The sequence below is a fragment of the Atractosteus spatula genome, chromosome 4 (assembly GCF_055471065.1).
Source record: "Atractosteus spatula isolate fAtrSpa1 chromosome 4, fAtrSpa1.hap1, whole genome shotgun sequence".
In the NCBI taxonomy this organism is placed as follows: Eukaryota; Metazoa; Chordata; class Actinopteri; order Semionotiformes; family Lepisosteidae; genus Atractosteus; species Atractosteus spatula.
The window spans coordinates 53,412,950-53,439,469 of NC_142709.1; the positions used below are offsets into that span (position 1 = coordinate 53,412,950).

At 39.1% G+C, this 26,520-nt stretch overlaps 2 protein-coding genes across 7 annotated transcripts in view; one reads left to right on the top strand and one right to left on the bottom strand.

The window, feature by feature from the left end:
- The window catches only part of rhbdd1 (rhomboid domain containing 1), a 40,381-nt gene extending 23,182 nt beyond the window's left edge, over nucleotides 1–17,199 (top strand). For both annotated transcript variants that reach the window (XM_088912732.1, XM_088912733.1), the window contains exons 6-8: nucleotides 1,738–1,794; nucleotides 9,641–9,799; nucleotides 15,910–17,199. In XM_088912732.1, coding sequence (XP_088768858.1) covers nucleotides 1,738–1,794; nucleotides 9,641–9,799; nucleotides 15,910–16,013 — 320 coding nt within the window. In that variant the 3' untranslated portion in view covers nucleotides 16,014–17,199. The remainder of the gene's footprint in view (nucleotides 1–1,737; nucleotides 1,795–9,640; nucleotides 9,800–15,909) is intronic.
- Nucleotides 17,200–19,301: 2,102 nt separating this feature from the next.
- Nucleotides 19,302–26,520, bottom strand: part of LOC148836563 (uncharacterized) — a 72,967-nt gene continuing 65,748 nt past the window's right edge. For all 5 annotated transcript variants that reach the window (XM_088912739.1, XM_088912734.1, XM_088912736.1 and 2 more), the window contains 4 exons: nucleotides 25,494–25,610; nucleotides 24,264–24,452; nucleotides 23,469–23,752; nucleotides 19,302–22,771 (listed from right to left, as the gene is read on the bottom strand). In XM_088912739.1, the coding sequence (XP_088768865.1) occupies nucleotides 22,490–22,771; nucleotides 23,469–23,752; nucleotides 24,264–24,452; nucleotides 25,494–25,610 (872 nt within the window). In that variant the 3' untranslated portion in view covers nucleotides 19,302–22,489. The remainder of the gene's footprint in view (nucleotides 22,772–23,468; nucleotides 23,753–24,263; nucleotides 24,453–25,493; nucleotides 25,611–26,520) is intronic.

Sequence of the window (26,520 nt, forward strand, 5' to 3'; positions counted from 1 at the left end):
TATTTGTTTCCAGATGGCCCATTGTCTTCTACTGTATTTATAACCACGTAAAGCTTGTAGACAGACAAAGGGCTATCAAAAGAACAAAATTAGTTCTGCACGTAAGTCAGCAACAAACCCTGCTAACAATGGCAGGGATTTCTAGATTTAAACTGAAATTAAATTAGCTCTTTTAGTGCTGCACTGCAAGTGATTGCCTTTCCTAATTTTAGAGCTGCATTTCTCAATTTGATTTCTCTGATTAGAAACAATAAACCTCATTTAATTGTTAACAGAATCAGATCATATCCAGGACTGGGAAATAATTCCAGCTCTTAATTTATCTTCACATAAAAAAAAATCTGTCTAGAGAAATTAAATACATCAGTGTGTGAGTACACAGCCAGCAAAAGACATGGGTGATCCTTTTTTCAATTGCACTTTTGAACTCATCTTAACAAATTCAATGTGTTTTGGCATAAGAGGACAATACAAATTTGTCTTTCAGTTAAAATAATTTGTTCTGTTTTATGAATGTTTATGTAGCCTTAAAAAGCATGATAATTTGTGTGGGGAGCTGGTCTTTATCCTATCCTGTTGCCTTTTTTTTAGTTTTGAATGCACACTTGAAAATATCACAGTTGCCAACTCCTCTTTTCCTACCTGTAGGTATCTTTTAGATATGACTGAGTTGTCCTCTCTGGTCCAGGTCCACTCAAGCAGAATTCACCTCAACACTTTCCAGCATCTAAGGTTTTCAAAGAAATCAGAAAAAATACTTAATGATTCCTTACACTTACATAGCACTTTTCTGGACACTACACTCAAAGCGCTTTACAGGTAATGGGAACTCCGCTCACCACACATCAGCTGTCAGTGGGGAGGAGAACAGAGTGATGAAGCCAATTCACAGATAGGGATTATTAGGAAGCTATGATTGGTGAAGGCCAACAGGAAATCTGGCCAGGACACCAGGGTTTCACCCCTACTCTTTTCGAAAAACACCCTGAGATTTTTAATGACCACAGAGAGTCAGGACCTCGGTTTAATGTCTCATTCGAAGGATGGCGCCTTTTTTTGGTATAGTGTCCCTGTCACTATACTGGGGCATTAGGATCCACATAGACTGCAGGGGGAGCGCCCCCTGCTAGTCCCACTAACACCTCTTCCAGCAGCAACCTTAGTTTTCCCCAGGAGGTCTCCCATTCCGGTAACTGACCAGGCTCACACCTGCTGAGCTTCAGTGGGTTGCAGGGTGATAGTTCTTGGTTTTCCTATTGCACTTTTCATTTACTTGCACATGAAGCACAGATGTCTCTTCCATTTTGTGCCATTTTGCACCATTTTGTCAGTTACACAGCAGATTGAATGAAGAAGAAGGAAGTTACTGCACCAATTAAAGTGATGGGGAAATTTTGGTATTGACTGGTATAGACTGATCTGGAATTTAGCCAGGACATTGGGCATTATCACCCCTTCTCTGGAAGAGTTTCTTGGTATCTTTAATAACTGGAAGTGATGAGGACCCCGAAGTAATATCTCATATGAGGGACAGTATTTTTCTATATCACAGTGTCCCCTGTCACAATACCTGACATTTCCTGAGGCTTTTGCACCTACTAGGCCATCAGCACCAGTTTCGATAGTAATCTGTAGTGTCAGGAAGAGATTGATTTGGGTAGCATTTTTTAAAATATATAATACCACTCAAAAAGTTTAAAAAATCATTTTAAAATGTTTTTTTGCTTTATTTTGTAGGATTATTTTCACCTAATGGATATAGTGGTGGTCAAAGATACTACTACAACTCCTCAGGTAATAGTTTTTGTATATTATATATATATCTGTATAATTTCTTTGTAATTTATTTTTTAATGAGTAGATGCATAATTACAACAATAGCAAAGAAAACTAAAAAATAATATTTTCAACACTATATACTGTAAGTGGATACTACTGGTATGCATTGCTGCCTTGCAGAGCTGTGGTCCTGGGGAGCATGGATTTTATGTGGGGAGCTATCTGCATGGATTTTACATGTTCAAGTGGGTTTCCTCTGGGTGCTCTAGTTTCTTTCCACAGTCCAAAGGCATACTGGTGTGAGTGTGCATGTCTGTGTTTGTGTCTGTGTGTACCCTGTGATGGACTGGCGTCCCACCCAGGGTGTACCCTGCCTTGCACCCAGTGCTTCCCAGGATAGGCTCTGGGCCATCGTGACCCTGAATTGGGTAAGCGGATATACATCCTGTATGATTTTATACACCCCCCCCCCCCATGTACAGGTATATACAGTTGAAAAAAGGGATGGTGGAGGAGCTGGGTGAATGCAAAGAGTTTTAATTAAGTGTAGCAGGCAAAAAAAAATCCAAAAAAGGCATGGTGAATCAATTTGGCAGAAGAGGAAAGAGTTGACACCAATAGGCTCACTAAGAGTGCACTTGGTTTTCTAATGTGTTAGGTCCACAATGATGACTAATTTATTGACTGTGGGATGCTGGGGAAAATGGCAGAATAGATTCTCAGCTTGCTTCCAATTTACCAAGGGATGACAACAGGGTAAAACCAATTCAAAATCTATAGAGCTTGACTGAGAAATTGTCGTCAGGTACTGTGCCAGATTTTGCTGAAAGAGGTCAATCTGTTTATGCCACTTTAAACAGACTGACATGGTCGACTAATGAGGAGCTGTTCCCATCACCTTTCCATTTAAAGAAGTGAGTCAAACTGGTCACACGTGTCTCTGAAAGCCAGGAGGACACTGCAATGTCTGGAAGCAAACCCATGTGAACATAAGGAAAACCTTTAGACTCCCTACAGTTGGATACCCAAGACCACAATGGGAACCCAGGACTCTGGAGCTGTCATGCCCAATACTGATATTTGGGGACTATAGAAATTTCAGAAAGAGGTTCAAACAATTCCAAAATATGGCTAAATCGAGGACCCAATATACCCAAATCGGTCACACTGGTGAAAAATGAGAGTAAATTAAACTGATTGATTTTGCGCATATGAATATAAAAGATTATTGAATCAGGGTGTTACAGACACAGATGAAATAAAGATGCACCGAAAACAAAATATAGTTTGTACAACTAAAGCCTGGGTCTTGCTTCCAGTCAGCAGAAGGAATCAGTGATGGTTAACTCAAGCAAAAATAGTAGGGTTTTGAGTTATCAGAGCCTTACATTTTATTTGTTCATATTCATTTTAATGTAATACTTTTTTATTATACACTGTTAAAAAAAAAACTGGCTGTACATTTACAAGACTCATGAACTTTCCGTGGCGAAGTGCCCACATAACTGTGCAGCACAACTGGGAAAGCTCTAGCATTGGGACTTCTGTTTAATATGTTTTTATTCGGAGCGGATTAAATCTTGTCACTTGGAATTTAATTGAAACCTTTAGGGTCGTAGGTGCTGGAGGGCTAAAATTTGAAATTTGCAACACAAGCTTGTAGTCTTGTCAGATTGCCTCCCTTTATTTCAGCTCAAATCACTCTTCCATGTCCCCGACCTGATCTTTGGCTTTTACTTAACCTTGGATCCGAATGAATGGCCATTTGGATCACTTGGGGTGATAAAATGCAGTCCTGCCTATATAGTGCAGTGTGCAAGTGAATAGAAAGAATGACTGCACAGCTTGTTGAACCTAGAAATAATAATTATAAAGTCATTCCTATCACACTGAGGGTCTGGCAGCCCTGACAGCAGCAGCAGGTGATAACATTGCACAACAAATGTGAAAGTGAAGGAAAAGACGTTCTGGGAGTAAAAACCCAACCAAAGCGCTGATCTTAAAGATGAGAGGAAAGTTACAGGACTCCCGAGCAGCCCCACCGGCTCAGAGCTGGGATGTCCCAGACAGTAGTGGACAATCGACAGACTGCCTCCAGGGGGAAAAGCGGATGTGCGACAAACAGGGGCACTTTGCTAAAAGGGTTATCTCCGAGACTTTCTGGGAGCCTGTAAAGTAGTTGACATGAGAGATGCTGGCTCGTGTGGTTGGTGCCAACTCTCCTGTTAGGCTCTGCAGCAAGTCCGTGCGTGTTCTTTCTCTACATACAGCTCGGCAGTTATGGCCTTAAAGTCTTTCATAAAATCGGTCCGTTCCAAATTAAGATGGTATAGGATTAAAAAAAATATCACTGGCGATTCCAGTATATGCAGGAAGAAATTCAAGATGTTGGCGAATATTTTTCATTAAGACCTTAGTAGCAGTAGGTATTGTATAAATGTTTGCAAAGATGTCATCATGAAAACTGGAGGGTGCAAATGCTGTTTCCACTGGGGGTTAGTTCTGGCTCTACTGTGCTGCGGTGTGACCCTTACTTGCCTTAATCAAGTCTGAAAGCTGTGATGTCATTCCCGAATTTCTGGATTTCAACCAGCCCAGCTACACTGGAAGCCAGGTTTAATCTTGGACACTGGAAGGTCACAGCTTGAGCATATTAGAGTGCAGAGCTAGCAGTCACAGAGCAGGATTATTCAGCAAGAGAGAGAGAGAGCCTGGACTCATTCTCACCCTATTCTTTGGATTGAAACTGATGGGGCAACACAATAGCATTTACAAATGCACATTTTTCCAATGCATCTAAATCTGTTGCTAAGAGCAGATAGTGACAGATGTTAAGAATTACATAAAAGAGAAAGAAAATCTTTTTTTCATTTCTTTCTTAGGTCACGGTGGGTAAACAAAACAAATCTTATTTTAAGCTTTCCTTGATTGATTCTTCTTTTTTTGATACGCACAAACCACATGAAATGAATGGCACATTGGGAGGCTTGAGTCACTGGGCTCTGCTGGTACCTTGAAAAGCTTCTGTGGCCTGTTAGTCATGACTGTAACCTTTCAGTGCATCATTTTATAGAATTGCACTCCAACTTTTATGGCTTCATCCTGAACCGAGGGTTTTCAGTAATTTTTATTAAATGTAATACATACTGTCAAACCAAACTTATCTGTCAATTAAACCTCTTCTACACTTCTCAAATTCCCATTTATCTTAGCAAGAGCTGCAGTAGTTAACAACAAGATATTCCAGGGAATTGACTAATCTAAAATTCAGTGTACTAATGCTTATGTCTCCGTAGAGGATGACTAGAAGAGTATTTCAGTTTAATTATTCTTACATCCTATACAGTAATATTTAACAAACAGCAGAACTTCTAGAAAACACTTAATGCAGTCGTTCCAGTAGAGAATAACAGTACAGAGTCATTGCTAGCCTCACGGTGATATCCCTGTCGAGTTTCTTCCTTGCCTGGATGCTCAGTTTGGATGAATAGTCTGATCTAAGCAGTGTCTGGGTGGTACAATACACCTTTCACTTGTTAATGATTGACTTCAAATGAAATCACATTAATATTCTGTGTCAGTAATTTTAAGACCCTTCTTCTTAAAATTAGCCCTGAATTTTGAAAGCTACTTGGTCTTCATGGTTGAATCGTTGAGTCTTTGCTTGAAATTCACTGAATGAGGGACCTGTAAAATGACAGGCATATGTTTTCTGAATCATGTAATCCACCATTATTGCACACATGTAGAGGCTGCTCAATTAATGGTGTGGCTTGTCAAAGTAAAGTTTTTGCAAAAAGAGTTAAGTAAAAAAATCATTTTTTAATTATTTGAAATTCAACAAAAAGGAACATCATTTTTCAGCCAGTGACAAGAAGCTGCTCTTTGCTTGGGCAGGAGAATTAAAGGTGGGGTCTGAAAAGGCACAGGAGGAGGTGCTTCACAATTTCTTTATCCAATCCAGGCTTGGACGCTCATGGTCGCAGGAGTAACACAGCACATGGGGCCCATGTGCTCTGTTACTCCTGAGTAATGCCATCATCCCTCAGTGGCACAGGACAATTTTAGCATACAGCCACATTCATTTAAATGCCAGCAGCTATATCACCCTACAACCCACAACTTGCAACCCACTGAAGCTTAGCAGGAATGAGCCTGGGCAATACCTGGAAGACCTCCTGGGAAAGCTAAGGTTGCTGCAAGAAGTGTTAGAGGGGCCAGTAGGGAGCACTCGGCCTGTGGTCTGTGTAGGTCCCAATACCCCAGTATAGTGATGGGACACTATACTTCAAAAAGGTGCTGTCCTTGAGATGAGACATACTATAAAACTGAGGTCCTGACTTTCTGTGGTCATTAAAAATCCCAGGGCGTTTCTCAAAAAGAGTAGGGGTGTTACCCTGGTATCCTGGCCAAAATTCCCATGGGCCTTTACCAGTCATGGCCCCCTAATTCATCACTCTGTTCTCTTCCCGACTGATAGCTGATGTGTGTTGAGCATACTGGTGCACTATGGCTGCTGTCGCATCATCCAAGTGGGGGGTGCACATTGGTGGAGGGGAATCCCCATTACCTATAAAGCACTTTGAGTGGAGTGTCCAGAAAAGTGCTATGTAAGTGTAAGAAATTATTAATTATTTTTATCCGCCACTTGGTATAAGGGTGGTCATTGGCAGGATAGCCACGTGAGCTCCTGTTCCACACGCTATGGGCACCACAGGTACAGATGTTCCTGGTGTTGTAAGCGGGCAAATAATTTTGTAAGGCACGGCATATGATCTGTATTTAACCCCTCAGCCAAATAATTTAATCTGGTTAATTTGCTCCAGATATTATTGGCTGATATGACTCCAGATAATAGTATGTATGTCTCCTGGCGTCAGGATCCTCACTGTCACATATCCTGTTGTGGGGCAGTGGAGTATTAGAGTGCTACTGCACTCTTGATGTGCTCAAGGCTTCTTGCTTTCATTTTTGGGGTCTTTCAGTAGAACCTCGAAGGAGGGTACCACTCTTGATGGAGGGTGACTTTTGGAGGTGGTGGGAAAATGTGGTAGTCTTTTGTTCGGTGTATGGAGCAAAATTAAAATAAATAAAAAGTGGGTTTAACAAAAATAATTAGGTGGCCAATGAGGCTAAAGAGTTTAGAAAAAGGATACGGGGAATAGATAAAAGGAAAAGTAATGCTTTACAACTGAAGGCTTGCACATGACAAATTGACTTTCTTGATGCATTTGAAGATTTTGAATACTTGATTATTCATCAATAATACATCTGACTATTTCTTGAAAGAAGCAATGGTATCAGCCTTGAAAAACATGGCTGGTTAGCTTTTTCTAGTCTCTTACAACCCTTTGTGTAGAGCAGTGCCTCTTTTTTCTCAATATGAAATGTACCTCTCCCTTAGTTTTTACTGGTGTCCGCTGGTTTGTCTCTCACTGTTGATTCAGAAGAGGTCCACTGCGTTGACTTTGTCTGTGCCTTTGAATTTGATGAGCTAAAATAAACTGTTTTCACACCTGTTACAAGGCGATGTCTTGAAGAAACTTGATCCTTTATAAATATCTGTATGTTATGCTCTAATTAAACAGACTCTTAGCAGTTTGCATAAATCCACTTGAGCCCGAGCCTTCCCGCAGAAAAAAGAGATACTTCACACGTACTGTAAAAATGTTGTGAGGGTCAAACACAGTAGATAAGACAGTAAAAAGACTTTTACTGCTTGAAAAATATTTCAGCAATAAAAAGTGATGAACCTCAGTCAGGAAACTGCTCCCTGTTTTATTTGTTAATGGAACCCAGAAGTTTAACAAAAATAACATGTGGCTGTTTTGTTTTTCTGTGTCCATAGTCTTTAAAGTGTTCCACTTCCTTTTTCCTTTGTGTAAACTGAGTACTCTGTAAGCGCTTGTGCTTCTCCTGACAGTAATGATAACCATTCTACTGTGCAATAACTGATATTAACAATTTACAATTTTTATTGATGCATTTGTCGAAGACCTCATGATTCGAAACATACATATACAGTATGTTAAACATATATACACATAAACATATATCTTGAAGTGTTTTTAATGAAAAGGTCATCTAATGTTGCATGTCACAGGTATAAACATTTGTCAAAATTGCTGTTGCTAAAGTGATAAGGAAAGACTTGATCAATGACAAGACTGTAGCATAAGTATAGTTCATTTGAAGGGCGGAAAATACTTCACACAGGGTGAAAACATCTACTGGCGAATTCTTAATATTTGAACTAATCTGATAATAATATATCCTAAAAACAGAGTCAACTGCAGTTCAGTATGATTGTGTTTTATAGGGTTTTGTAGGATTTATATGTACTGTACCTTATGTTTCAAACAGCAATGCAGATCAGCCTCTTTAGTTTCAGTCAGTTATTCATCTTATATAAATTAATCTTAGTGATTAACAGTATTTGGTTTTAATTACTTATGTGGCAGGTTTGTTAAAGAGAGGGAAGTAATGCAAACTGACCTGCCACTGGAGGTCTCTGTATAGCCTCTAAATTATTGTAAATAGCGGGGGGTTAATTTGGCAATTATTAGTTGATTGGTAAAATGTTTAGGAATTTTCCCTTGTGTGCAAGTAAGCTTTTATTTGGTATAAAAATATTGATGATTGTGTTACTGTAGGTGTTTTATTTTTGGGCCTGTAAGACAGACTCTTGGACTGTATTTCCTGTTGCCATTGTGAGATTTTGTGAAAGCAGTACCTTGCTCCTGCCCTGGTCTGTCACACAGGGCTTTATAGTTCTGTGCTGTGTGCAACCTTCCACAGGGTTTTAAAGCTGAGCTTTTTTAACAATTAATTCAGAAGCAAATTAAAAATCTGTATTTAAATGTGCATAGAAAAGGTTTTTGTTGTTTGTTAAGCTCTGACACCTTATGACTTTGCATTAGACTGATGGATACAGGAAAGTATATTTCTGAAGGTTTTGAAATATTCTGCTTGTTATGAACTCAAGAAAAGTGACAAACCAGAGGAGGCCAATCAGCCCATTTTGCCCATTTAGTAGTAAGTATCTAATTGTTAGTGGTTAATTGATCCTAAGAGCTCATCCAGCCATTTATTCAAAGAAGCCACTATATCGGTTTCAACAACAGCTGGTTAACTTGTTCTGTTAGTCTTGTTCCTTTTGTCTGTCAGTGTAGGACATTCGTTTAAGTCTAATTGTGTATCTTAAGTCTAATGTAGGTTTTCCTCATTTAGATTGGTTCTAAAGAAAAATATATATATATATTTAACGGGTTACAAAAATTGTGCATTCCTTGATTTGGAATTTACTTTAAATCTATATTTTACAATTATTTTTTATTTTTATTGTTTCCCAACATTGTCTAGAATAGTTCAGGTGGTTAGCTGCGTCAGCATGCGTAGTCTGCAAAGGAACAAGTAATAGGTTTATTCCATGCTGAAAAGAGAAGAGAGATAACACAACGTTTCGGGTGTGAAGCCTTCTTCAAGTGTGAGAAAGACGGGGCAGGCAGCAAAGATTAAAGAGCACAGAAGAACAAAAGCTGGGAGAGGGGAGGAGGCAAGAGGTCCAGAGAGCCCATTCAGGAAGTGCAAAGTGGGGAAGAGTGAAGACAGATTGTCTAGAATATGTAAATTATGTGTCAACGTAAACACATAGATCTAAAGTAGCATTTAATAATGCAGTGTTTCTCGTTTAGTTTATGTTTTTGCTACCTGCACCATGGATTATTGGGTTGATTTGGCGAGACTGCTTGCAGGACAGTGTGGAGATCATGTATCTTAAAATATTTCAGAAGGAGAAATGTCTCTGATTTACCAAAAAGAAATGAACAGGAAAACATTTTATTTTCCTTCTGTCCTATAGGTTACAGTGGTTACCGAGGTCAGAATCAATCCAGGCCTTACGGAAACAACAATTCTGCCCAGGCCTATGGCCATCCTTCATGGTATGACACATATACAGGAGGACTGAGCGAAGAGGAGCAGTATGAAGCCGCTCTCCGAGCAAGCGTGCACGACAGGGGTAAGTGTCTCCTTTAATCTAGCACAAAGGCAAGAAATTGGAACACGACGAAATTGCATCTCTCCTTTAGGTGCTTTAAATAACCACCGATTCTTCTCAAAGTATTTTACAGTCCTGGGGACATGGACTGTAATTAATCAGCTTCATGCGGAAGCTGTGCTTTTCCAGTTTGGCCCCATCTGTGCTTTTCACAAGTAAGAGTCAGTAAAGTAAAGGGGAAATGAAGGAGATGGGTGGGCAAGGCTCCTTCTGAAATAATAAAATTCGATAAAGTCAAAATCATAGTCCGATGAGTCCCAGGCTTAAATTACTGAGACTGATTTTTGGCTCAGGCACACTTACGCCTGTCTTTTGGTTTAAAAATTGTAGGAAAAGTTAATAAGTCTGCCTGCTCGTTGACTTTAATAGTGTTTTGGCTTTGTTTCACAGCAGACCTGTTGTAAAGTAGCAGTGCTTCAGGGCAGAAACTGCCTCATTTTGTTTATATTTGCTACCAAGTTCATTTCCTATGGTCCTTTGATTGCTTCCTTTTTGTGCAGAACAATGGAATTTATTAGATTTTGTTTCCCATGGAAGTTTTTTTTAACTTTTTTTAAAATATGTATTGCTGACTTAGTCAAATCTAGTTCGACTACTGGTGCTGCTGTAATAGGTTAATCCACACATTAGGTTAATTTGTAGTAAGGGCCTTATACTTGTATTAAGCCAAAGAGAGAAGATTGTTATTATCTGCAAATACTTAACCCTCAAAACAAGAAAACCCATTAAAAATATTAATCCTTCAAAATCCTAAAATTTCTTCACCTGCCTTCTGCCCCGGTCAGATTTTTGGTATAAAAGATCATATTAATGAAACGAAACTCTAGTCTACAATGTCTAAATTTATGGTATGTAGATTAGAATACATTAGGGTATTGAACAAAGCAAAGCAATCACAGATCAACTCATTTTCAGACAATTGTAACTGACTAAATAAGACTGTGTTTAGCAATACAGTGTAAGTTGTTTATGCAGTTGTAAGCATAGTGTCAGTTCCTGATCCTCCACGCTACTGTAGAAGCAGATCTGTTAGAGTTCATGTTGAAGGACTTCTTTCACAGCTGATAAATCAAATACCTCACCAGAATTTGTGCATTGTCTGCCTTTTGAAGTATCAGCACTACAGCGTTCTCATCAAATTCAATTTTAACAGTAAATTACATTTAGGCTAAGCAGAAGGTCTGTGCTCCAGGTCAGGGCAAAGATTATCTGTATGGCTCCCAGGCAGCTTTGGCACCAGCAAACATATCATATAATTCACAATTCTATTACACCTTGACTTTCCAAAATATCCATCATAATGCTGGTCTGGAATCTGATAAAGAGAGAGACCAAATGTTGGTGTTACATTTTTCGATAGTTTTTGCTTATAAAAGATGTGTGCAGCAAGCCTAAGTGTTGACATATATACTGTGGTTGTGTAGCAGGACCTGGTTGTGTTGCAGGACCTGGTTGTGAGGGATGACCTGGTTGTGTAGCAGGACCTGGTTGTATCTCAGATCCTGGTTCTGAGGGATAACCTGGTTGTGTTGCAGGACCTGGTTGTATCTCAGACCCTGGTTCTGAGGGATAACCTGGTTGTGTTGCAGGACCTGGTTGTATCTCAGACCCTGGTTCTGAGGGATAACCTGGTTGTGTTGCAGGACCTGGTTGTGTAGCAGGACCTGGTTGTATCACAGACCCTGGTTGTGTTACAGGACCTGGTTGTGAGGGATGACCTGGTTGTGTAGCAGGACCAAGTTGTATCTCAGATCCTGGTTCTGAGGGATAACCTGGTTGTGTTGCAGGACCTGGTTGTATCTCAGACCCTGGTTCTGAGGGATGCCCTAGTGGCACTTGGCCAGTTTTGCACCCTCAGTTGGAGAATCTCAGCCATTGTTGGCTGTTGACATGGCCCATATTGGAACCAGTACTCTCTGCTCTGCTGGGCCCAGCCTACCTTCTGCGAGCCTGTCCCATTGGAGCCAGTGGACATATCATGATCTTGTGTTTTAAAGTCCATATGACCTTCTTTTTAGTGCTGTTTTGCAGTGCTGAATATGGTCATTAAACATGCTATTTTAATTGCCTATTGTCTTCATTCTGTTGTTTCCTAGCATACTTAAACATATATGAAACTTATTAAGAAGTGCTATTTAATTATTAAGTAATGGCAATTAAACAGATAATAGGTTTTTGAGTTGTTACTAAATATGCTCTAATTCTGACTCCTGTTCATTTGGGGGGGCGTCAGCTGCAACATGAAAAAAAATTTGGAACTTGTATAAAAATGAATATTGTGACACAATCTAATATAGTGTTTACTTTTAGACTAAACTCTTTTGCAGTTTTTTTCCTTGCTAACTCCTGTGCCTTGCAAAGTAACTAGATAAAGGGAAAATAATCACTGTGGCACTGTAAAAATGAATATTTAAAGACAATCTTTTTTTTGGTCAGTCACTTTTGTCTGCAGTCTGCACATGTGGTAAGATTCCGGAAAAGAAATTTATTTATTAAGTGTTATTCAGAATCTTTGTTTTGATCCCTCATCTTTGGACCCAACTCTATATTTAAAGTTTCATTAAAAGCTGGACCCAAAGACATGGCATTTATTACCCACCTTTGTTTCACAAGAGAAACAGTCTTCAAGGCACAGGGCAGCTGCTTGTCTTTTCTAGCTACATGACTGGGGGTGATTCCGGTGCTAATAAGCAATTAGCTGGTTCTTCCTAATCATTTAGCTTGCATAATGAGATAAATGAACTACAGCCATTTCTGGGGATGTCTGTTGATTAAAAGCTTGCATATGGTTATTGTTGATGAGGAAAAGTCCTTTATTTAATCTCAATGTTGAAGTCTTTTTTTCCAATAGTGAACAATTTTATTGTGGTAATGCTGCTTTCAAAATAATTTTTGGTCAAGGGAGCTCAGTGGTTTCCTTTATAATCCACAGGCCAGTTATTTGACAATAACATGTTGTACAGTATGTCTGAAGACAAAGGGAAGAATCAAGAATTAACAGTAGAGGCAATTAGTTTGTAGTGCATCAATTAATTGTAATTATGAACACCAAATTAGTGGATTCCTGATGATGAGACAGATTTAGCATCTGTATTGTTTTGCCATCTGTAATGTTTAATTTTAATATAGAGGATAAGGAATTCCAAAGAGAATTTATTAATATTCTGTAATTATCGAGCAATGCATTGATGTCACATAAGCAGAATGCACTGTAATAAAATAAACTTACTTTGTATAGTACCTTTAAAAGTGTTTTTCTGTGTGCTTAACAGAACAATGAGGGGCACATAGAGCCAGTTAAATAAAAGCCCTTTTTAAAAAAGAAGGTTTTGAGTCTTAAATTGAAAGAGCTCAGGGAAGGTGACTCTCTGATATCATTAGGGATAGAGTTTCTGAGCTTTGGGGCATAGCAGGAGTAGGCCCTGTCACCCAAAGAGTGTGGACGGGCTTATGGGGACAGACAGGAGACCTGAATTAGAGGAGCAAAGGTTGCAAAGTGAGGAGTAGGATGATAGAGACTCAGAAAGGTGTTGAAGTGCCATGGCCTGCAGAGCCTTATACAGTAGGTGAGCATGAGAATTTTGAAGTCGACACAAAACTTGACAGGAAGCCATTGCACAGTAGAGCCACTGTAAGTGTTGTTACCTTCATGAAGGATCACTTACAGTACCATCACTGACATGTTATCACTTCATTTAGGAGTTGACAGCCATATCAGTAGCTATATCAAGATAGAAGCCGAGGTCTGAGTCGGTACTGTAGGCTGAAAACATTTTAATAACAAAATCTGTCATCATTAGGAATGAAATGGTAAACTGACCGTATGATATATACAAATAAAAAGTATAGAGCTTTTTTAAATGTTTTGTCAAGAATAATGAATACAAAAGAAAATGAACATAAATAAAAACTAACATGGGGAGTATTTTCTGTTCAGCCCTTGCATAGTGGAAATTCTGTTCATATGGGGAGTTTGGTGCAGAAACAAAGGGAAGAAAGCTTATCATTTTCTTTAAGCTCAAATACTTAATATCGTAATTTGTTCCAAAGGCAGTGGTGACCACACAATTATTTAAGAAAGAAGATGATATGCTTCCCTCTGCAGGCACTGTTGGACCCTTCCAATCCATCTAATTGCGGAAAGGTGTTTCATCATCAGCTTTATTGATGAGCAGGAAAATTAAATTAACAGAAAAGGCTCTTATTATATTTCAGTACTGCTGTACATGAGATAGTCTTCTGTTTAAAAGCTGTGCTTGACAATTTGGTAAACATGTGAAGTATGTAACAAAATAGTTTTTTTTTGCTGGACCACACATTTAATCCCTTCCCCCCATAAAAATCAAGAATCTATCCATTATTATCCCTAATTATAGATTGTCCTTCCATTGGGTTCAGTTTGAATTGATTTCATTATTATACTTGTTAGTCTTGGGCTCAATACTACTTAACTGAGGGTACAACCCATACACGTATTAACAAATTAATTAATAATTGTGTCTTCCCCATACCTCAGTTCAAACCTAGTGTCATATTTGGTCACATCACTCTAGAAACGGTATTTCTAATTGATCAGTCAAATTATCCTGCTGGTAAATATATACTTGTTAACATGTGTTTTTAAATTCTGTGTAAGAAGTACTGTAATATAGAAATGATTCTGCCACTGCATTTCAGCTGAAGACTGTTTATCAGTTCAACTGTGGTTTGCAATGTCCCAGTGAGTGTTATCATAGAAGTACACCATGGGTCACTGACAGAGCAGGCCACAGCTGAGGTGATATATACCATATACTTGTTTTATTCTTTTTAAATTGCCAATTCAAACACACAGCACACATGTTGTGTAACCATAAGTGGTAAGATTTTTCCATGAGGGTATGTAATTGAACATTTTTAATCCATTTTTGGATCACCATACAGTGCTTTGAAAGTGGACGTGTTTCATTTGTGATGCAATACATATCAGAGTTTTGGAAAACAATGAAGGTTCAGTGAGAGTGCTTTGGGTACATGAGACCAAGCTCTCGAACAGGGAGAGTGGTACCTCATTGTTATGCAGGACGCTGAACAAAATCAGGTTGAGCTTCTGTTTTCATCCATGGATTAACACCATTCCAAAGGCTTTTTTCACTCTGCTGCCTATTTTATACTGACTAAAGTGTCACACAGAAACTGCCAGAGTTAGGAACTAATCCCTTGCCTGACTGCAAATCCAGTCAGACAATACCAAAGTACATATTCCACAGTGTGCCTGCTTCTGCTGAGTTTACATGTGTTTCATAACAACAAAAATCTGCTTACTGGACAGATGCGTTTGGAAAAATTGGGCTATATTTTTCTCCAGTTGTGCTGGAGTTTGTATTTGGAGTTGGTGCCATCTGCTGGATTTATTCCCCACTTTTCCATTGCAGTGTCCTCCCTTATTTAGTTCAAAGTATTTTGCTCAAAATTGGAATTTAACTTGGATAAAATGTGAAATTTAATTCCAAGATCAAGTCAGGAAGTCTTGATTTTAATAAAACTTTACACTTTTTCTTTAAATAAAAATCTGGTAATGTTGATGCTTATTTTGAATTCCAGTGCCCGTTCTCCGTGTTCTGCCATAAAAAATAAAAATTGCCACTTAGGATCTTTCCTTGTGGTAATCCAATATTTATACTAGCTCCCTTTCAATGTGTTTGTAATGTTAATTATAACTCTGACAGGTTGTTATTTTAGGGGGATGAGGTGCTTAAAGTTAATGTTATGCCTTTTGTTTTGGACTAGAATTCAGGCTCTTCTGGAAGGTCTGACTGGCCACAGTTGGAAGACAGCTGTAGATCATCCAGAATGAAATTTGCAGTATTGTTTATTATGGATGCTGAAATCAGCTTCTCTGAAGCTATGTGTTAAGAGTGTTTTTCTTTGACCAATTTGCATGTGGTAGCTTTAGAAATAGTATTGTGTGTTTCAAAATGTCTGTGTCTGGTTACTGTTCTGTAAGTTATGTTTTGTTTTATGACAAGGGGTAATGTTTTCTCTTTCCTACCTTTAGCTGGATAACAAGTCTTTCTCTACTTTTTGTTTAGGTGGCTACCAAGAGGGAAGGCTTCCATATGGCTTTAATATCCCACCACAGTCATCCACTGCAGAAGAGATAAGACACAGAAGACTGAACAGATTTGCAAGGTGAAGAAGAGGACATTTAAGTGTCTATGAACAATAAATGGGTTGTGTGTGTTTTTTATATAAATTACAAGCTGACAAATTTGTTTGCTTGACAATGTTGAGTAAAAAGTGTGCTCGAGTATTTCTTTCAGTTATTACAGTGTGTTTCCAAGCATTGAACCAAAAAAAAAACACTTATCTCTGCAGATCTCTGTTGCCTGCCTATACCAACTAATAGTTTGCATGTTATTATGCGAGAGAGGGATATATGGGATAGTTGCAATAAATAGACGTAGCTGCGATTTGGGCAGTGGATGGAGGTGGGCGGCACTCTATTGGAGCTCATGCCAGTCAACCAAGTAATAAGATGTTTGTGGACATATCTGTATATTGTACAGTATGTGTGACCTGTAACATGCCAGCGATGTACAGATAACTGTGGAATTTCAAAGAGACAAGTTCAAAGCCTGCCATCAGTTTAAACCTGAGTGTACATGTTTTTTAACAGTAGTGACTGGATAAGTGTGAAGAACAAATCAGCATGAATAATTCAATTTTATTTAGTAGCACTGTTAAAAAAAAAAACTAAATTTTCTAAAAAAGCCAGGAGCCTCTCCTTTACTTTCAGGTCTTAGTGCAAAAAGGTGAAGACAACGCATATTCTAAAGTGGAAACATATATCATCAAGTTGTTCGCTCTACATAGATCATGACAGAGTTGTATAATTTTACAACATTTATGAAAATAGCTTACATTGGCAGATTTCTAAACCTGTTAATTGCTACTTATAACTACATTATAAGTAGTTAGTTCTTTCTTTAAAAGATGGGAGACTATTTTGGGGTGTGAGGTCATGCAGTTTACACTTTCTAAGTACATACTGTAGGAAGAATTGTTAACACAGAAGTAGCCATTACATTTCCATCACCAATCGATAACCATACAACGAATTGGCAAGGACACTGTATAGTGTACATATAGACACTGTATTAATGTTTTCTTATTGTGCCTTATGGGTTATAAGGGCTTTATACATGAATTTGCACCACCTCAAAAAGTATTACTAAAAACTGTTTATGCTGTCAAAATCTGTTCATAAACTAAAATGTAGAATAGTAGTTAATAATAGGGTTTTCAGTCAACCATTCTAGTTTGGTATTCTTTGTAACTAAAAATGTAAAAAAAAATAAATGTACATTTTTTTAATTTTACATAAAGAGTTGGTTTAATACATTTTCTGACCTAAAATCCATGACCAAGTGGTGAGATGTACAACGGTTCTTTGTGGATGAAGGAATGTTTCTTGTTAAAGAAAACGCATAATATCATTTACAGTGTGTTGCATTATAACAATCAGTGATGAAAGGGTTTGGATAATGCCATTTGTTTATTTTTCATGTACAATAATGATGATAATGAATACAGTATACAATGGTAGCATTTACACTATATTCTCAACTTTTCTGCAGAGAAATAACTCAGGAAAATTTCCTGACATTATCCACTTGATGTATGCTTCAATGCTGTCTGCTTAATTTTTGTTTATGTATGCTCAACAGTTTAGATGGTTATTGAAAGTTCAAGCAATTACCAGTATGCTGATTATGAATATTTTGGGGCTTCCCTTGAGTTTCTCAACCAATATTAGCACTCAAATGAGCACAGTTTGAGCTTCATTATCCCAGTTTAGAGCCTGGTTCATGTTAGTAGCTGACTGTGACCTGGGATCCCTGAAGCAGTAACACACAAATGGTTGAATGTCGCTGGGGTTAGGGTGGATTATCGGCCAGGGCTCTTTCAGTGGTCCTGTGGTCGGTGAGGAACGTGCTTTTTCTGCTTCTTTGCCATCAGCTTTATCACCCTGCAGCTCGCAGCTGGCAGTCAACTGAAGCTAAGCAGCTATGAGCCTGGTCAATACCTGGATGGGAGACCTCCTGGGAAAAGCTAAGGTTGCTGCTGGAAGAGGCATTAGAGGGGCCAGCTGAGAGTGCTCACCTTGCAGTCTGTGTGGGTCCTAATTCCCCAGTATTGTGATGGGGACACTATACTGTAAAATGGCGCTGTCCTTCGGATGAGATGTGAAACTGAGGTCCTGACTCTCTGTGGTCACTAAGAATCCCAGGATGTTTCTGGAAAAGAGAAGGGGTGTAACCCCGGCATTTTGGCCAAATTTCCCATTGACATTCACCAGTAATGGCCTCCTACTAATCCCCATCTATGAACTGGCTTCATCACTCTGTTCTCCTCCCCACTGATAGCTGATGTGTGGTGAGTGTTCTAGCGCTCTATGGCTGCCCTCGCATCATCCAGGTGGATGCTGCACATTGGTAGTGGTGGAGGGGAGTCCCCGTTACCTGTAAAGCGCTTTGAGTGGAGTGTCCAGAAAAGCTCTAAGTGGAAGGAATTATTAATTATTCTTGTCCAATCAGAGCCAAACCTGTGGTAGGGGATAGCGCCGCCTGTGAGACATAAGAAGGCAAACGACTTGAAGATGGGTTACTGGGTTAGTACATACATACATTTAGTGTTGACCTATATAAGGATCCTCTCCCCCTTCCCTCTTCTTCAAGTCTGCCAGCCTGTTGTGAGGGTCAGGTGCCCTTGATCTTTGTTGATGGAGTTATGCCTCCTCTGTCTTCCATTCATGGTTTTTTATCTCTCACCTCCAAGCCACTGCCCAACTTGCCACACCCCCTCTGTCCTTCCTCTCCACATGTCCGTACCATCACATTAGTGCCTCCCTGCACCATCTCTGCAATGTTAAACACTTTTGTTTTTGGATCATTAATACCTGAAAAAACTGAGTTATTTATTAAGATTAAGGTTCTACAAATGGTAGGTAGGAATGCAAAAACAGCCTTATCACATATTATGGGAATATCCGACAAATTACAAATTAATCTTTTTTATGTAACACATATTATTGAACAGACATAACTAGGAAATCATTATTTTTGTTAAGACTTGCAACCAACAGAGGGTATTACTGTTAAAGTCACAGGCTGTTAGCATGTATGTCCAGTGCTGGAAGCAATACAAGCTGTACTCAGGCTTCAGATGCACCAGGTTCCAGATGTTGGGATTCTGTCCCGTTTATCTTATAGAGCCTGGGCAAGTATGTGCCCTTTCCCTGGTCTCCTGGCTCTGGATACCCCATGCAATCCCAGCTCATCACATAAATATCCAATGGAGCTCAAGTGATTCTGCAATAAAGTCCCTTGGGCATATATGGCATAGGGAGTTAATTTTAATTAACAGTATAGGTTGGATTCAAGAAGCTTAAATGTAAAGAAGACATTAATACTCAAAATAAGTATAAGGTCTACAATTTTACTTTTTAAAGAGTTTTCTCCACATATCTTTCAAAAGTTTTTGAACACCGATCCCTATATCATTTTACGTTTAAGGCCTAGCATCTCAAAATTCTATACACTGATTCAGAATCACACAGGTTATACAAATAATGTTTTAGTTGTGTTCTTCCATATGGTAAATGAAGTACAACTGCCTTTTCAAAGAAGCCTAAAATAAACTCCACCTAAATAAATATTCTTTGCATTATAAAAATACTACTTGGGTTTAGCCAGTGCAAACTTATTCACAAAATACAAGTACAAAATATATTGCATTTGGTAATGGACAAAAGACTTTTGGTGGTCTTTAAATGTACAGTACATGTACGTAATGTTTAACCTGTATAATGATTACTTTTATCCTCAGAGTCGAGTTAAAAATTATGTGTTTACAGTATGTCCATGCACGTAATACAACCACAATGTTAAAATGGCCACTCTGAAGGGTATAAACAACTGTCTGGGTGAGTTAAGCTTAAATATAAATTCTAATTGTTTTTGGTTTCTGGTATTATAAGTCTAAGAAGATTGTCATGTACGGTACAGTATCATTATAATCTTAAACACAAGCAGGAAAGCCAGAGACATTACCTTTGAAACATTAACATTTGGAGCTATAAGGGGTGAGTAGTTTAATTTCTCTCATTAAAAAATATGTAAGCTTATTAAGAGGAAAATATGGCATTAGTATGAGACACTGCATTAGTGCCTGATAATATCACCTTGTTTTGCAATAATGATTGTGCTATTTTGCATGAAAATTGCATTATAAGATAATGCTGCCAAAACACCACCATAAACTGGATTATTGACAACATCATTTTGTTGGCTGGCACTGGGGAGTTTCTCAGTACCTCAGTAAAACTCCATTTTACTGTACTAACCTGAATGCTTGTGATACTGTATTTAAACACAATAGTGTATGCTTTAGGGGGTTGAAGCTGTTTAGGTTTCTTACTTTTTACGGATAGATTCATGTTATATCTGTACAGAAAACATTTTTTTCTAGCTTGATCTCTCTGTGTTGTCTATTTACATGTTTTAGAACAGAAATTAAGGATGTGCACCTTTCTCAAACATGCCATGAATTTTATTATTTATCAAGGTCACAAACGAGAGGAGGCTGTCTTCTGGTCCATTTAGTCTTGTTAGTTGTGAATTGATTAAGGGGTATCCTCCAGTCATTTTTTGAAAGTCTGGTGGCCCAATATAGTTGTGAATTAACTGTTTCTCTTATATTACATTTGTGTTGTAGCCACATTGCATCTGCATTGTAACGTTGCTGGGTGCATTACTAAAAGTACAGTCTAAGGAGTTTCACAACCACGGCATCATTACCTTGAAATAATTCATTAATATTGTGAAACAGCACTGTATTGCTTTGTAATAAAGCAGCAAGGTTTTGAAAATACACAATTATTAACTCCATATTGGCTCTCTGCTGCACTGATAAACTACCATAAGAACCTGTGCAGAATGTCTCTTCTGCAGCATTCTGCTTGTTTATATGACCGCTATTTTTGTTAGGTTTCATGACGAATAGTCTGGAACAAACTGAAGCAAGATAAGCAAATTTGATTGCATCTTTGAGCATATGCCCTTCCAGACTAAATGAGCTTGGAAAGAGGTGATATTGTACTCCTTTAATACAGTATGTGTAGTAAGGTTTGTAGCTAAAATAATACACTAATTCACAGACAGCAGTTTCATTAAATGTGTTTGGTCTAGACGAAGGCTGTCATTGTCAGAGCTTAGCCTCTAAGAGATCTGAATCTTAGGTGGCCATTGCTTAGCAGTAACCAAAAGCCATTAATACCTACTCTGTTATACAGTTTCACTCTCTTTTTACCCCATGCAATTTCAAGGCCATATATGTGGGGTCTTTATAAGCAGGTGTCTCCAATTTAGCTCCTGAAGGTCAGTACGCCTGCAGATTTTCATTCCAGGTCAGTTCCTAGATGACTTAAATCTTTTGGTTTTGACATGAATGCACTGATTAGCACCCTTTATATGCTAGTACTCCGAAAAGACTATAAAACCCACAAACCCACAGACAAACTGACTCTCTGCAACCAGAAGTGGGGACCCAGACTATAGAATACAGGTGCACAACTCCAGTCCTCAAGCATCGCAGGCCTTCCCACACACAGTTTCCCATGTCTCTTTTAATCATTTGCAGGCATTTGATAAGCTAACAACAACTTCATTTAGGCCATGAACTGCTGAGATGGAGTGCCAACCCTGAATGAATGAAACTGAGACACTGCAGTCCTGCAGGGGCTGGAGCTGTGTGTCACTGCTGCAGAGCCACATAGCTTTAATAACCTGGAGGTGTTCTGGGTTTCATTGGCTCATTTAGCACTTTTCAAATATCTCCGCTCTTGAACGGGTGGAGATAGCTTAGTTTAAGCATTTAATGAAGTCATTGAGAACTCCTTTGGAAAGAAAACGAGGAGGCAAAGTTGCATCATGCCAAGATGTTGGGAATGGATACTGTAGAGCAGCTTGGGAACCTTTTCATACCATCTCAAGAGGGGATCGGTGTGTGAGAAGTGAGTGGATCGGTGAGTGTCCCAGAGGGGTTCTGAAAAAGTACAGAAGAGCAGAGGCAGACCCCTTAGGCGGTATTGTTGGGCCAGCATTGTCTCAATGACTTGTTAATTCTTATGTTATTGATCAAAACTACAGCCTTTATATGCAAAGGGATATGAGCTCTTGTGGGTCTGCAGGCCAAGGAGTGAAGATCAGTTACTTCCTGGAGCAAATCAGTTGTGAATTGAATTGTCTTTAGAAACTCATGGTTTAATGAGTATTAGGGATTAGGTCTGCAGACCACCCGCCTAGAAACTGGCCATGATGCTGTGCTCCAGGGGTAGAAGTAAGGAACAGTGCTTTAACATTTTCATTCAACCTGCATCTTCGATCACTTACATAACGGGTAGATTTCAGGTCAGAAAACCGAATAAACACCTTCTTTGTATCCTTGTGTCTTCCAGGTGAAGATCAAATAATATTTTTTGTTTCAGATAAAATGAAACTGCACATCAACAACTGTTAGGAGCTGTTTGGTTTTTAAAAAATTGTTCAGTGCTCCATTACACACTTGTAGTGGGGACACTACAGTATGTCGCTTCTGGGAACTGGCCGCTTAGGAGGAGATGGTCGGCTGTTGTTCCTTCAGGCACACATTACACTTGCTTGTTCTTTCGCGGGTCTCCTTTTCCTCTTTAAGAACCTCAGTCTTAGGGCTACTGGCGAACTCCTCCTCTGGGTTGATCCTAGTCATCCAGAAACTGTACTTGGTGTTGAAGTAATGGCAGGTTCCTCGGGCTCCCTGGCACTCGATGAACGGTGTAGAGCGGAAGTCCCTGAGACAGCTTCCCGGTGAAGTCAAAGGCTGTCCTCCTCCCTCGTCTCCGGCTCCAGTTTGCTGGGAAAGAGGCAGCAGGTGTTAAAACCTCTGAGTGTGCACAGTTTTAGATGACCAGAAGTGAACAGTATTTGTATCCATCCATCAATTTTCTAACTGCTTTATCCAATGTAGTGTTGTGGGGAAGTGGGAGCATACCCCAGCAAGCAATAAGGCAGGATACACCCCGGACAAGACGCCAGTCCATCGCAGAACACACTCAGACGCGGACACAGTCACACACATACCCAGACCAGGTCCAGTTTTAACAGAAGCCAGTTAACCTATGATGTCATTGGACTGCGGGAGGAAACCAGAGCACCCAGAGGAAACCCATGTGAACATGGAGAGAACATACAAACTCCACGCAGATAGACCCCCAGGACTTAAACCCAGGGCTCCAGCACTGCAAGATAGTAATTGTTTATGGTATACAAAAAACTATCAAAAATGTTTTGAGATCCTGTTCTCCTTTTCTGGGTGCTTTTTAAACTCCTCTATAGTAGTTCTTCATACTACTCTTGATTTTTCATTTATTTCCATAATTAAAGAGGAAAACAAACACTGCAGGTGTTTCTTATTGTAAAGAGGTTTTGTGAATGAAGCTAAGATGAAGCTCTATATTTTTGCAGAGGTGGGGTTTTGTACTATATTGTTTTTGAAGAGTTTTAAATGAATAAAATGCTTCACAGAAACAGCTCACATATCAGATATTTACCATTAAAAAGGAGTAGCCTGTCCACAGACTGCGCCACCCCTGAGGACAAGGGGGGATGCTATTAGTTTGGCTGTGAAAGGCAGCAGCCAGAGAGGGTGCCTCGCACACGGCACATCTGCTTATATATTGCTGGATCTCCAGATCTGACACTGGCTTCGCCGGAATGGGAGCAGTGGTGGACAACCAGTAAGACTTGTCATTCCGACTGGAGTAGTGACAGACTTTATCGCCGCAATAAACGAATGGCATGGTGTTAAATATCTTCAAGCAAGACCCTGCCAGACCTGAGGAGAAAAACAAAATGAGTTTCAAACAAGCCGCTCTTCAACCGAGCTGTGTGACCAAAAACAATATCCCAAAAGCAAGGACATTTGCCTTTGGTGAACCTGAATCCTGGACAAAATGAGCTTGTCCCTTTATTCAGTCCAGGAAGCCATTACATTTAAAATTGCAAATAAATCAGGTCTCATATTTGAGAAGGTTCCTCCAGATTTAAAGAAAATCCTCCATGGTGAAGAACACCAAGTTGTTGTAAACATTTGAACTGTCCTCTAGGTGACCATATTCAAAATTGGTAAGTGACCAATTTTAAAGCCTATTCTTTCTGTTCACATGTCAGAATAAGATGTTTATAAGGTTCCTTACATTTTCTGAGAAACCTTAGGACATGCCCACAGATCTTATATAAACTTATTTATTCTAATTGCATTACTTTCAGATTTCTAGACATTTTAATAACTGTAAGATGTTCACTGCAAACTTCCCTTCTTGTTAAAACTAGGAAATCACACTCACCAAGGTCTTGATTATGTGCTTGCTCTTGTCCTTCAAGGTACACCAAACTGTAGCCAGTCCACATCTGGTTCATACCCATAGGACACTCAGGGGTCTTTTCTGATTGACTGTGCACAACTATTAAGAAGCCAGGGTTACACATTTTTAAAGAGCCTGGCTCTCCTGGTGATCCTGGCTCTCCAGATGGACCTATGAATAAAAGTGTTAAATACAATGAACCACAATACTTCCAATCCATCAGCCAAAGCAGAACTGTAATACATTTAAATAATCATATCGGTATCTACCTGCTGAGCAGTTCTTTGGTTCATTCTACCTGGTAGTGTGGGTTTCCACTGCTTTGTCTTTACAGCCAAGACGCTGTTCAACCAGGCAGGTCAACAGCAACCACCTAACTACAGTATCCTCTCATTATATGAGCTTAATTCGATCCATGGAAACTGCCCGTAAAGTAAAAACTCCCATTACCATTACCATTACTTCCCGTTTCATAGTCTCTGCTTGGTTCCAGAACTAAAAAACGTTGCCTCAAACAACCTGAACTTCATCTTAATACAATATAGAACAGTACTGAATTATGAAAACAAAAACATTCCTAGTTAATTATTCAGTTACATGCTTAAAGCCGTTAGCCAATGCATAAACTATGGGTAGGAAAACAGTAACACTCATGCTCATTTACAGTACACAACAGTAATAATATCATTACAGTCATTAGTAACTGCATAAACATTAGGTACTATACAGTATTATATGCATTGAACAATCACAATCCTTTATTATAAAAAAATTAAAATAATAAATTCCTCATCAGAGAAATTGAAGAGAAAGAAGAATAATCTCAGCAATGCTTTACGAGAGCCCATCTCATAAGAGGGAAAATCTGCTGGTTAAATGAAAAAATAAACAATGTAGTAGGAATTACTACATCTCACTGCCACAATCCCCTCACAAGAGGGCCTAGGATATATGACTCTACTGCAAATCTCACACCAATCTTTTAAGATAATTCTTTCCCAGTTGCAATGTCAGGAGTACATCAATTGCATAAATGAAAACCAACAACAAATCCACATCTGCAACCCAAGGTGCAATGAAGATTTTATATGAGGTGTCAGTGGTAACTGAGAATTTTCCTAGATTATTTAGTAAAGCTTTAAGGTGAGGAATGTAAATCAATGAAGATTTCTAGGCATACTCTGAACTAAGACTGGAAAACGCCCCTAGTACCTTGACGACCTTTCTCTCCTTGTTCTCCAGGGAAGCCAGGGTCTCCCTCTTGTCCTGGAAGTCCTGGTTTTCCTACTGTTCCACTAACTCCAGGCAAGCCCACGTCACCCTTCAGTCCTGAAACACAAGAAAATAAAGTCTTTGACCTGTACGATAAGAAAGTGACAGAAAAATTCAGCACAATTGCATTATTTGGGTGGGGGGAAGGGTTCCATTCCATCTAAATATACTGGGATTGCTTATCTTAACTGAAGCCTTAATTACTCCAACAAGTTGCTTGATTGTAATATATGCAACTTTTTTTCACTCAGATGTTTGGGTTTTCATGTTACTTATGGAATGCAGCAGTTCAAAGGCAGCATTTACATATTTAGGAGCTGAAAACAGACAAACAGTTCAAAATAATCCCATTATTAAATCAAATAAGGTTTTAACTGACTCTGTAACTGAAAGCTTGAATAAAATCTTCAGCAGGTGTATGGTCCTCCAGAATCAGGATCGGGAATCTCTGTTGTAAACCAGAGCAACACGGTGGTGCAGTAATCAGCATTGCAGCTTTGTAGCGCTGGGGTCCTGGGATCAAATCCTGAGGCGCTATCTGTGTGAAGTTGTATGTTTTCCCTGTGTTCACATGGGTTTCCTCCAGGTGCTCTGGTTTCCTCCCACAATCCAAAGACATACAGGTAAGTTAATTGGCTTCTGGGAAAATTGGCTTTGGTGTGAGTGTGTTGGTCTGTGTGTGTGCCCCATGATGGACTGGCATTCCATCTGCCTGCCTTCCTCACATTGCCTGCTGGGATAGGCTCTAGTTCTCCTGCCTGAGCCTGTATTGGATAAAGCGGTATGAAAATGGATGTTCTAAGCAATGCAATGGAACACTAAGAGTAAAATATTAAATTGTTTGAAAATATAATTAGTCTTTATAAAATACTGAAGAACCTTATGTAAAAATCCTCCCAACCTTACACACTTTGTATGCTACTGTATGTCTCTTCTGTAACATCTGATATTTTGTTTCTCCTTCTTA